The 13,251-nt window shown below is 36.4% G+C and overlaps 1 protein-coding gene across 6 annotated transcripts in view; it reads left to right on the top strand.

Moving 5' to 3' along the window:
* The first annotated feature begins 755 nt into the window (after window positions 1-755).
* The window catches only part of LOC110998137 (vacuolar protein sorting-associated protein 13B), an 81,233-nt gene continuing 68,737 nt past the window's right edge, over window positions 756-13,251 (top strand). For 3 of the 6 annotated variants that reach the window (XM_045633942.1, XM_045633943.1, XM_045633938.1), the window contains exons 1-13: window positions 757-1,010; window positions 1,318-1,447; window positions 1,952-2,129; window positions 2,405-2,465; window positions 2,587-2,771; window positions 3,073-3,211; window positions 3,781-3,974; window positions 4,153-4,328; window positions 4,920-5,099; window positions 5,419-5,562; window positions 5,801-5,997; window positions 6,651-6,781; window positions 7,188-7,401. In XM_045633942.1, coding sequence (XP_045489898.1) covers window positions 1,361-1,447; window positions 1,952-2,129; window positions 2,405-2,465; window positions 2,587-2,771; window positions 3,073-3,211; window positions 3,781-3,974; window positions 4,153-4,328; window positions 4,920-5,099; window positions 5,419-5,562; window positions 5,801-5,997; window positions 6,651-6,781; window positions 7,188-7,401 — 1,886 coding nt within the window. In that variant the 5' untranslated portion in view covers window positions 757-1,010; window positions 1,318-1,360. Of the gene's footprint in view, window positions 1,011-1,317; window positions 1,448-1,951; window positions 2,130-2,404; window positions 2,466-2,586; window positions 2,772-3,072; window positions 3,212-3,780; window positions 3,975-4,152; window positions 4,329-4,919; window positions 5,100-5,418; window positions 5,563-5,800; window positions 5,998-6,650; window positions 6,782-7,187; window positions 7,402-13,251 lie in introns of all 6 variants that reach the window. The other 3 variants (XM_045633939.1, XM_045633940.1, XM_045633941.1) reach the window with 3 other exon arrangements.

Raw genomic sequence — 13,251 nt, 5'->3', positions numbered from 1 at the left:
TAGTTCAGTCCAAGTGTCAATAAGCAATGTTAAAGTTTAAGTGACTCAGTAACAGCTTATGCTATATCCGTCGTGTCTATAATGATTCCAACTATTATTACAATCTATTATCTTATATAGTATGAATGTATAACTTACTTGTTGATAAAACTTAGTGAATTATAATTAATGTTGTTAAAATTATTACCAATAAATACCTTTCTCAATCCTAATTTTATACTTCTTTTAACACTACATGCTGAATAGCCATTTATTGAGGGAGCTACGCTGTAATAGTCTTCGCGGCATATTTATTTTTCTGAGGCTAAATCTTACACATCTCGAGACAGAGACAAAAAAGGTAGCGAGTTGGAATAAAGAAGTCAAAATGTTACTTTTTTAGGGCGAGGAACAATGAGCAGGTTGGTCTCCTCATGGACACCACTTGTTTTATTTCTCTACATGAAATTATTCCTTAAAATTTTATTCTTACATACCATTTTAAATTCTCGCGCCATACGATAGTACCGATGGCAGTAACTGGAGCGCTAGCTAGTGTAAGCATTTTTTATTTTTATTGAAGTTGTCGTTCTTCTTCGGTAGAAGTAATAGTGTTCTGTGGCCGCCTGCCGCTGATCTCCTGTACACACTACACAGAACAAGTATCATATGGTTTAGTGACAACAGTGTATATTTATGCAGTCACTGATAGTGCACTAGATGTCATTGTCAGATGTCAAAAGTGATGTGTTAGTTTCGTGTACCTTTAGCCTATATGCCCTGATATGCTTAAACGTAGAAATCAAAACAAATATCACAAACTCAAAATATTGGTTTTAATAACTACATGTAGAATAAAATTTTAATTAAAATATCTAGATTAAAATGTATGAGTAAACTTGCTACAAAATTATGTACAAATCTAACTTTTAGTAAAGCGAAACTGTGTATTGTTAAACTTAAAATGTATTTTGTTGCTGTTTATAATGGACCGAGATATCTCTACAGGGACGTTCAATTCTCTGCTGATGGTGAGTATACCACAATATAAATTATTTTTTTGTAATAACACTAATTTAATTTATTAGATTAATTAGTAATGTTATTGTTTTCATTCTATCAAATATGAAATATGATAAAACTAAACTCATTATGAAAAAATATTTATTCAATAAATTTAAACCAAATATAATTGCAATTGAAATAAAATTAATAAACAATTAGTCACTATATTTTTTATACTACATAGATTATTAGATTAAATAGTTATCTATATTTTTATCTCATTCAATATAATATGATTATAAAATATAATATTTTGCATGAAATCATTTTCAGACTAGAGTTTCATATGTGATAAAATATTAAACATGCTATCAAGATGTTTAATTTAGAAACATATGTCACTCCAATATTGCTAAGCTATCTGGATAAATATGTGCAAAATTTCAAAGCTGGAGATGCCCAGGTAAAAGATCATTAAACTGGCTTAAATAATAATCAGAGTTTTTTGCTTATCTAATATAACTTCAAAGTACCTGATTAAAAAAGAAATAATAATTATATCAGATGCACTATGTATGGTCAAGACTAGTATTTCCCAATAAATATTAATCAAATTTATTTTGAATTAGAATTTCAGTTTTCATTATATATTTTTAAAATTTCTTAGTAAATTCTTCCTTTAATTAAATTTTTCAATATTAAACTTTATATATGTGACATGGTATAAGAATTTTATAAAGGCATAGATGGGCCATAGCAAAAAAAAGGTTGGGCATGCATAGTATTATTGTACTAGACATACTAAATGCATATTAGTATTAAATAGAATCTGATGTGATGGCAATAGACATAATACTTTTATTTCTAGGTGTATGCTAAATATTTACTAACTATTTTTGTATAAAATTGTCTTAAATATACCCTATATTTCATTTTAACAAATATAACTATTGTGTTCTCTATTTAGGTTTCACTATGGGGTGGCGGGGTCACATTACATAATTTAGTGCTCAAAGCAGGCGTACTGCAACAAGAAGTTGCATTACCTTTTACACTCATCTCAGGAAGAATACATGAGTTGCTTATACAAGTGCCATGGACGAAGATTATGTCCGAACCCATTGTGGTTACTATCAATACAATAGGTATTTAAATATTAGTTTTATACATTTATAAAATTGTATCTATTGTTACATCTTGCATGAAACTTCAATGAATAAGTCCCATAGGTTCTGGGTTTTAATGCTAAAAGAATCAGTGATAGTTTCACCTTAATTTACGAAGACTATTTTCTATCTAGATATTGGAAAATAGAAGCCCGTTAAAAGTTATATAATCCACATCCTTAATATATTTAAAATTGTTTCATTACATAAAATAAACCAATAGAATTAAACAAAATGTTTCTTTACTATTTCAGAATGTATTCTCAGTCTTGATGCTCCTCCACCAGATGAGAATGCTATACCAGAAAGACGGAGGTAATTTCCATTAAGTTATTTTAAAAGCAATTTATAATAGATACAGTTTCTTAAATATTTTAATTGAAAACCGATTCCAACATGTAACATATTAGTATCTTATATATGACATTGCTTTTAGAAGTCAAGTTGTAGAAGCTCCTCCAGGGTATATGCAAGCATTAGTTCGTCGTATAGTCAGCAATATATCAGTGCGAATCAACTCGCTTATTGTAAAATACGTTCATGACGATATTGTGATGTCTTTAACTGTCAAACGACTAGCTGTAGATAGCGTTGGTGCGGATTGGGAACCACTTTTTGCTGGTAAGTGTTTTGCATCCACATACTTTAACATGTAATTTAAAAACTAAGCTTATTTGGTAAAACCCCTTGATCTGAGAAGAATATAACACAATAATAGCAATATAATAAATAGCACAACTAGGATCCGTATACCCAAAAAATATATGCTTTAAAATGTGATCTTAATAGTCGATTCTTAATCATATTATCAGATTAATAAATTCTTCTAAAGTCTTGGCCACGGTTGGATATTTTACTTATAAAAAGATGTGTGTTGTGCTTAAGTGATTTTTTTGTATAAACTAATTTTTCGTAAATTTAGATATAGATCCTGAGCATCCGCTTATTAGGCGCCTGGTTCGGTTAGATGACCTTACCCTCTGTCTTGATAAATGCGATTCTGATGGTAAAATCAGATTTTACCAAGAACCTTTACTGTATCGATGCCAACTAGACCTAAGGTATGCTATTTATTAATATAAAATTGCTATTTAGAATCATTGTAATTTGATTAGTATAATGACAGAATCAAAGATTTTGTATTCTCAAAACCATGAACCAGGCTGTACTCTGTATAATTTTATGGCTTTCCGTTCTTAAAGAACCTAACTATTTTTCTTCAATAATTAACTTATTCATAAAATATGAAGGAAACGCATAAAGGAATTTGTTTCTAAGATAATGACTTAATTATTGGACGTCAAGGCTGAATACAAAATACCATCCGTATCCCCTGGACGTCCATCTTTCCACAACTGAGCATTTAATTAGGCTGTATTTGCCGCGCACCACTGCTATATAAAACCAGCTGCCCACTGAAGTATTTCCGAACCAATTCGTCTTTGGGTCCTTTAAGAATTAGCGTTTTCAGTTTTGAAAGGCTGCCGACGCACTTGCAATGTAAGTGTCCATTGGAGGTGTCACTTAAAATCACATGAGCCTCCGATGCCTCCTATTACTTTAAAAAAATAATATTCTAGAAGATCGTGTGTTACGAAGATGTTAATTTTAAGCAAATATTTTTGTACAGGGTTTTGACGCGCTTAATCTCAGCAAAAACACGACGCGCTAGCAGTTTTAGTGTTCAATTACGATCTAGTCTCATGTCGTGGGGAGTAACAAATGAACAATTGGAGTTGTTATTACGACTCTGTAGAGACAATGCTTTATCTAACAAGACACCATCGCCCGTCCCTAAGCAATTGTCTCAAATACCACCATTACGTAAGTGTTCATAAATTTTACTCCGCCATTTTGGATATTAAAATATTATTTAATTTTAAAAACACACACGTTACAGGATTAATTAAACAATGATTTTAAAAAATATAATATTTCTCTGTTAGATCTCCTGCCATCACAATATATAAAAATGTAAAGTAAATGTTTCTCTTTCTGACAGTTTCTTCATCATCGAACTCGGCCGAACCAGTGAGAAGTGCAAGTTGGTCACAATGGGCCTGGTCATGGCTCCCTGCCTGGTCGGATCGCGAAGGTCGGGAAGAAACACTAGCGCCCTCTGCACCTATACCTGTCATGTTTGTCATTTATCTAGAACAGGTGGCTTTGGGGTTCAAGGTATTTTAAATAATTCCTTTGTCCTATGCTAAAACCATTGCGTACCATGCAACCTAAACCTGCGTTACTTAAATCGAAACGGGAAACAAATTGATATATAATCCATAAAGGCTTCGATCAATTGACTGGCCACGATAATATTTATTTAAAACCATTCTCAGTTCATTTAAACAAACAAACTCTTTATCCAAATATATAGTGTCTTGACTATAGTATACATAATAAATAGTTGTAAATGTTGAAAAGAAAAAAATACGTCACAATAAAATATGCCTGAACATTAATAGAAATTATTAAAAAGTAAACTCCAGTTGTGAAAAACATGTCCAATACTTTTAATTCTTAGACGCAAAGCATTGATTTTCTATTAAAAGTACAGTTTAACTGGAAATTACTGGAGCATACCGATTCTTGAAGGCCGGCAGTGCTTGCGAGCCTTCTGGCAATGCGAGGGTCCATAGGCGGCGGTGTTACTTAACATCAGGTGAGCCTGCTGCTCGTCTGCCTCCTGTAACATTAAAAAATAAAACTTGACAGGAATATTCGCTACCATGAAAGTCTCCTACATATGTTTAAAAGTTTTGTTTTTAGGTCTTAGAGACAGAATTGGGTCGTCAGCGGAGTCGCAACATCCTTTCATTGTCAGCGAAGGATGCAGTGTTAAAAGGCTCTATATGCTCGCCAACCATGCTTCGTGTCAAATTTGGTGCGAGGGATGTGTCGCTATCATCGCGCGGCCGATGCGTCTGTGGCTATGATAATATCAACACGGTAAAAAATAATTTCATCCTCTTGGGTATGTTTTTACTTAACGCCGATATTATCTCTGTGGTGTAGTGCGTACATATATTTATAAACTAAATGCATTCGTGCCACAGTTGAAACGGTTTTGAACACAGGTTTGTATATGCTATATAGAAATATGGAAAGCAATAAATAATGTCGCAATTGTCATATATATTATATTAACATTCATTGTCACAAATAAGACATAAACGCATACATACACATCAATTGTGTTGAAAAAAAATGTCTTGTGTGAATAAAATTTTATTATAACCTGTATTCATTATGATTGTCATATTTCTAGATGAAAGATGAACAAACTATTTATCTGTCGAAAACAACGAATGATAATAATGAATGGAAATGGAGAGATGACGATTTTAATGCTCAAAAGGTTGAAGTAGGCGTAGCAGCAGATGAGCAAATGCAGGAATCACCAACAAACAACGTAAGCAGCAATTAACTTGTCAGGATTATTTTGATATTAGTTTAAGTTTAATAGAATCATACTATTTCATATGTTCTTAGTAGTTAAACACTCTTCATTTCTCTGCAAAATAATAGTTGTTTCTATTGAGTAGGTCCTGATCATACTTGTTCATAAATAATGATGAAGAAAATATAGGAATGTGCTTGGAATATACGCTTTATAAAACATCTTTCGCCTCTAATATTATTTTCTTTAGCAGACAGCAGAAGGCATACATATAAAGATTGAGAGTCAGGGACAAATCGCCGGCCCATCAATGGAAACTGATGAGGAAAAGGATAAATTTTGGACTGAAATGTCGCCTGTAATTTACGTTGAAATGAACCATGATAGAACGCCTTTTGACCAACTAGTTAACCCTTATGACAATCCACCAAAGGACTTTGAATATAGGTAATTATATATACATATATAAATGCTAGGTTTATTGTAAAATTTTAGATGACCTACTTGTTTCGCTTTCGTTCGTGAAACACACAACAAAATGGATTGTTTTGTTTTAATAAAACCTATAAAAAAGTAATTGCGTAAACAATTGTTGTAATCCTTAAATGGCCGGCAACGCAGTCGCGAACCCTCTGGCCTTCTGGCTTGACAGTGTCCATGGGCGGCCGTATCACTTAACATCAGGTGCCTCCTGCCGGTTTGCCCCCTGTTCTATAAAAAAAATATGAGCATGGTTAGTCTACTGGTTTTAGCGTGCGACTGTCATCTCAGAGATCGTAGGCTTGAACCCCGTTGGTGTAACAATGGGCATTTATTTAAGCACGCATTTAACACTCGATCGTACAGTGCAGGAAAACATCTTTACTTATGTCTACTTATTATTAAATAAATAAATAAAATAAAATCTTTGGGAAACGAGTATACCTTAAACCCAAACAGTGGAAAACATGTATCAGGCACGCAAGGCTGATCACTTACATCCCTATTAAAATGAAAGACAAAATGCCGAAATCTGAGCCCCAGACTAAATTTGGCGCGTTTTGTTTGTTTTTACGTAAATATTAGTAAGGTTATCGTATGATTAAATTTTATTATTTCAGTGATTGGATTGAAGAGTGCGTTATTAAAGTGACCACTCAACCTATTACAATTCAAGTGTGTACGGATTTGTTACATCGTCTTGATGTTATCAGAAAAATATATGAACAAGTTTCGGCCCTTCAAATTCCAGGTAAATAATGACAGTTAACATACTTGTATTTTTGATGTGACATCTATAGCCGCACGTTAAACCGATTTCTGGCGTGGCGACGCATGTAGTGGCGACGCATCGCCACGCTATATGATTTACAGTCTAAATGCAGTAGTAAATTTCACATTAAAAATATTTAATAAAAATAATGTTTATTCAACAAATAGTCATCGTTATCTGGAAAAAATAGTAATATTTGATTTTATCATTATGACATATTTAGTTTCTATCACAATCTGTTCTTTACTGCATATTACTTTTACAAAATAATGTCGATGTTTCACATCTGCCAGGCGTCCCGTGACAGCTGTAATCTTTTTTGTTTATGAGATTTTGAAAATATTCAGTAATTAAAGGTATTGAGTAAACTATCGTTATTCCACAGAACCTCCGATGCGTACACTTACTGTGGAAGAATGCGAGGCGTTGTCAGAAAATCTGCCGCAGCGTCGTATCGGTTTTGAAATTAATGGTTTGCGCATACAACTGATTCCTTGGGACCACTCTCCGAGAGAGAGACAAGTGAACATTCCAATTGTACTGGCTGTAGATGTACCGAAGGCAGTGCTTAATGTTGCAGCGCCACTGTATTCGCATAGGTATGTTTATATTTTTATTATAAACACCATGTGCACGATAGAAGTATATTTAAGAAGTTGCATATTAAACGTTGTTGCGGGGGTGCGGTGCGTGCGGGGCGCGACAAGTTGCAAGACCGGTTTTGTAGTAAATTTTGTTCACTTCTTCTCTTCGGCGCTGGACTTCGTGTCGTCCCCCCGTTCGCCCAGCTACTGCACGACATTGAACATTAACACGAGTTTTATTTTTCGTTTTCGTATCGATTCGCAATAAGAACATTTTTTGGTCTTCGAACCGGATGGACATTAATAGATGGATTTCTCGAAATACGTAGTGAAATATCTATTTATTTGTTTAGTGTCAAGTGATAGTGCACGTGTTGATTATAGTTAACATTAAATTCGTTTGTAATTAGTTGTGTATTGAATTGTTTCGTTTTAGTGGTTCCTTAATATAGTGTTCGTTTCGTTAAAATTTTATATTAAGTGATCAACATATTACGTATCTAATTGCAAGTTAACTATTTAATTAATCGAGCGTGCCTACCGTCTAACTGACCGACTGATATTTTTTATTGGTGTTTGTGATTAGTGTCGAAATAAACGTCGAATTTAGAGTTAATAAGTTTGAGAATATTGTTTTGTAATTGTGTAAAATAGAACTTGATAATTGTGTTGTGGATACGAGTGGGGTGAGATATTTAATTAAATTATATTTAAGTAAATACGACGTGTGTTGTGCTTTGAAAATATAATGTGTTAAATATTTTATAGTGTGTATTTGTAGTGCTGTGCTATTAAAAACGTGTTTAATAACCTATCGTAAATAGTGATTATTAAGTTTACAAAAGTTATTGACAGTGATTTCTTCTAATTATTCGGTCTCGTATATTGAATATTGTTGTTGTTGTGAGGTTACATTTCTAATTATTACGTATCGAGTGAGTGCGAAGTATAAATGTGATTTGTGTTTAAATAGATTGTGAAGTGTTTTCGCGCATACTAATAACTTATTAATTATTTCCTTTAGCCATGCCTATCACTAGATCAATTAGCCGCCAGGTGACAAAAGAGGAATCAGGTCAAGCGAGTAGAGGGGCAGACGTGAAGCCCATACCGACGCCACCTGTGTCAGTAGTTCCTTTGACACATACAGCTGACCGTGGAGAATCTGCACATAAGGAAGACTCTAAGAAATCTATTCGTCCTATAGACAAGACCTTTGCTTTCTCCGGCAAACGAAGTGCATCTAGTAAAAAAAGTTCCTTACGTGCAGAAGCCCTTAAGAAATTGGCACAAGCAAAACTCGCTGAAGCTCGCGCTGCAACAGCTCTCGCTGAAGCGGAAGTTGCTCAAATTGAAGCGCGAAGTTCTCGTAATTCTGATAGTCTTTCCACTGGCACTGAAGGAAGGGATGTTAATTTGGTTGAAAATTGGTTAGCGACCAACACATTCACAGAGGAACCACATTCAAAGCATTGTGTAGATGTATCCGCGTTGGCATCAGCGCTCAAGGAAGCAGCGCGAGCAATGAGGCCCAAGAATTTTGTGGAGTTACCGATATTTACCGGAGATGTAAACGAATGGATGGCTTTTAAAACAGCATATTTAGAAACATCTGAACAGTTCACAAAGATGGAGAATGTAATGAGGTTGAGGAGGAGTTTAAAAGGAGTGGCAAAAGAAGCAGTCATTTCTCTGTTTATCACAGACGTTGATCCCGCTGAGATTTTAACTTTACTTGAAGCGAGATTTGGAAGATCAGATACTCTAGCTATTGCAGAGATAGAAAAAATTAAACTCTTGCCTCGCCTTACCGACAATCCTCAAGATATCTGTATATTCGCGAGCAAAGTCATTAATATTGTTACTGTCATAAAAGCACTAAAAAAAGAGTTCTATCTATATAATCCGGAGTCAGTAAGAAGAGTAGTCGATAAAATGACACCGTCAATTAGATACCGATGGTACGATTATGCTGCAAGTCGTCCAGAAGAAGAACCAGATTTGATTAAGTTGTCTTCTTTTTTCTCCCGAGAAGCCGATCTTTGTAGTCGTTATGCGCAAGCAGAGGGCGCTAAAGCAACATTAAATCAAAACAAATCATTTCGTACTTGCGCCTTGCTTACAACGTCACAGAAGGTCAAAACACTAGGTTCCGACTGTGTTGTATGTAGTAGTCAACATGGCATAAAAGATTGCAGTCAATTTGTGAAGTTAAAGACCGAAGATAGATGGGAGAAGGCGAAGGAACTCAATCTGTGCTTTAGATGTTTAGCAAAGCGTCATTTCAAACACAGATGTTCATACAAACCCTGTGGATCTGAAGGTTGCAAAGCATCTCACCATGTTTTGCTGCATTTTACAACACCTTCTAGTGATACACAAAATCAAACCACTGCAGTAGCTGTGAATCAAGATGTAAGAAGAGCGTTACTAAAAATTGTACCCGTAAAATTAATTGGCCCAACCGCAGTCATCGAAACCTTCGCTTTGTTGGACGAGGGTTCGTCTGTAACGCTATTGGAAGAAGAATTCGCACATGCTATTGGAGCTACTGGTCCAGTGGAACCCTTTACAATAGAAGGAGTTGCAGGAGCACGTTTAGAAGCTGTTAATTCAAAAAGAGTTTCACTTCAAATCAGTGGAATCCACTCCAAGACAGAACACAAATTAGAAGCGCGCACAATAGAAAGGTTAAACCTTGCTCACCAAACTGTCGAAAAAGACATCGTCAACAGATGTAGACACCTAATTGATATTGCTGAAGATCTCATTTACAAGAAAGGCACTCCTACTCTTCTTATAGGTCAGGATAACTGGAATTTGATCGTATCGAAGAAGATAAGAAATGGTGAACGAGAAGATCCTGTGGCATCTTTAACAGAATTAGGTTGGGTATTACATGGGCCGACTAAAATTAGCTCCAAAGCACATGTATTCCATTTGGTAGAAGAAGATAGAAAAGAAGATGAAGAAGATATGGATAGAAATATTGAAAACCTAATGAAGCATTTTATGGATTTAGATTCTTTAGGAATAATTCCGAGAAAACCAACAAATGATCCAGATGAGCGCGCCATAACTTTACTGAAGAAATATAGCCGTCGTCTCGCTGATGGTCGCTTTGAAACTGGCTTGTTGTGGCGTAGAGATGAACTGGAACTGCCTGAAAACAGAAATAATGCATTAAAAAGATTAGTAAATATTGAAAGAAGATTAGACAAGGATATTAAATTAAAAGGTCAATATAATTCGCAGGTTACTCACCTTTTGGAATGCGGCTATGCAGAAATGGCACCCTCTACCTCACACCCCGAACGTACCTGGTACTTACCGCATTTCCCAGTGATGAATCCCTCGAAGCCAAAACCGCGTATTGTCTTGGATGCTGCCGCAAAAACAAAAGGAGTATCATTAAATGATATGTTATTGTCTGGTCCGGATTTGTTACAATCGTTGCTAGGAGTCCTAATGCGATTTCGCCAAAAACCAGTGGCAGTAGCCGGAGATATATGCGAAATGTTTTTACAAATCAGGATAAGACCCGAAGACAGAGATGCTCTCCGTTTCTTATGGAGAGAGGGCAAGCGAGAAAGTGATCTAAAGGAATATAGAATGACAAGTGTGATTTTCGGTGCAGCATCATCTCCATGTACAGCAATTTTTATCAAAAATTTGAATGCTGAAGAGTATCGAGATAAGTATCCAGAAGCAGCTGAGGCTATAATACGAAACCATTACATGGACGATTATTTGCAAAGTTTTAATACAGTCGAGGATGCTGTAAGAATTTCCAAAGAAGTTAGTTACATACACGAACAAGCGAAGTTTAAGCTACAGAAGTGGGCGAGCAACAAACCAGAAGTAATAAAAGAAATCGATCCGCAACAAAAATATAAAAATGAAGAAGTAAAGCTACAAGACAGTTCATTGAGTAATTTAGAAAAGACACTGGGCTTGGTATGGAGAACTGCTGATGACAAACTTACCTTCAATTGGAATATTCAGAAAGCGAATGTGGAGGTTGTTGAGGGAGTGAAGCAACCTACAAAACGAGAGTTTTTAAGAATTTTGATGTCACTTTTTGATCCCTTGGGATTAATTACACCGATTAGCTTACCTGCACGAGGAATCCTCCAAGAAACCTGGAGACTAGGAATACATTGGGATGACATTTTGCCAGAAGAACTCTGCAAAAGATGGGTTGATTGGATGAATCATATAAATGATTTAAAAAATTTATACTTGCCTCGCTGCTATGCAGGATGTGCAAGTGCGGAGTTTTTGGAGATGCATGTTTTCGTCGATGCCAGTGAAAGCGCATATGCTGCTGCTGTATATTGGCGAGCTGTAATGGCAGATAAAAATATTAAATTGTCTCTTGTCATGGCTAAAGGTAGAGTAGCACCTTTGAAGTTGACCTCAATACCAAGATTGGAGTTGCAAGCTGCGGTTTTGGGTTGTCGCCTGGCAAGAACAGTAGAGACTGAGCATGACCTTAAAGTGAGGAAAAGAATTTTCTGGACTGACTCTAAAACAGTACTTGCCTGGTTACGGTCGGGCCCGCGGGTTTTCAAACCATTCGTTGCTCACCGAGTAGCTGAAATAGAAGAAGGAACGAAAGTAAATGAATGGAGATGGGTACCAACTGCTTTAAATGTGGCTGACGACGCTACAAGACAGGTACCTCGAAGTTTCAACAGCGAGCATCGATGGTTTGCGGGACCAGAATTCCTTTATTCGTCAGAAGAAAACTGGCCCCAGGAAGAAGTGGCAGAGGTTGTTGCTACGGGAGAGGAGCGCGTGGCAGCAATAAATAATAATGTAAAGCCTTGCTTAAAAGAGTCCCTTCCAGAGGCAACAAGATTCTCCTCTTGGATGCGTCTCATTAGAAGTACTGGAAGAGTTCTACAATTTATCGGATTATGTGGCCAAAGAAGACACGCGAAGACAGTATCTCTGGAAGCACATCACATAAAGAAAGCCGAAACATTATGGTGGAAAGCGTCACAAGAAGCAAGCTTTGAAGAGGATTTGCGGCGGCTGCGTGGCAATCTTCCTGTCGGGAAAAACAGTCGACTTCGAACTTTGAGCGTTTCAATAGACGAAGAAGGAATATTACGTTTAAAGTCACGAATAGAATCAGCCCCAGACCTGCCAGAGGAACAACGATCTCCTCCGATTTTGGACGGAAATAGCTATTATGTGCGTCTGTATATCGCCTGGATACATAAAGCTAACCACCATAGCGGTCCAGAAACGGTGGCAAATGAAGTAAGAACGCGATTATGGATTCTGCGTCTTAAACCTGCCATCAGAAATATAATAAAGAATTGCATTAAATGCAGGATCCTACGAGCTCGTCCTGCCATCCCTGCTACTGGCGATCATCCTAATACTAGGCTAGGCTATCACCAACGTCCATTCACATACGTCGGGCTTGACTACTTTGGGCCCTTCAGTATTACAGTTGGGCGCCATCATGAGAAAAGATATGTGGCTTTGTTTACTTGTCTTACAACAAGGGCAGTACATTTGGAACTTGCTGGGTCTCTAACTGCTGATAGCGCTGTCATGGCTCTTCGGCGACTGATGGCTAGGAGAGGCTGTCCAAGTGAGATCCATAGCGACAACGGTACGAATTTTAAAGGAGCAGACTCAGAGCTTAAAAGGGCTGCATATCAAGCAGTTAAACAAGAGGCAGAAGTTCGAACGATAAAATGGAGCTTTATTCCTCCTGGAGCTCCTTTCATGGGAGGAGCTTGGGAACGACTCGTCCAATCGGTCAAACGATCTTTGGCTGCCACCTTAAACGAACGTCACCCTAAAGAGGAGGTACTCTTTACCTTGCTGTTGGAAGCAGAGTAC

The sequence above is a fragment of the Pieris rapae genome, chromosome Z (genome assembly GCF_905147795.1).
Source record: "Pieris rapae chromosome Z, ilPieRapa1.1, whole genome shotgun sequence".
NCBI lineage: Eukaryota > Metazoa > Arthropoda > Insecta > Lepidoptera > Pieridae > Pieris > Pieris rapae.
Note: the sequence above shows the minus strand (reverse complement) of the source record. Positions and strands in the feature narration are given on the sequence as shown.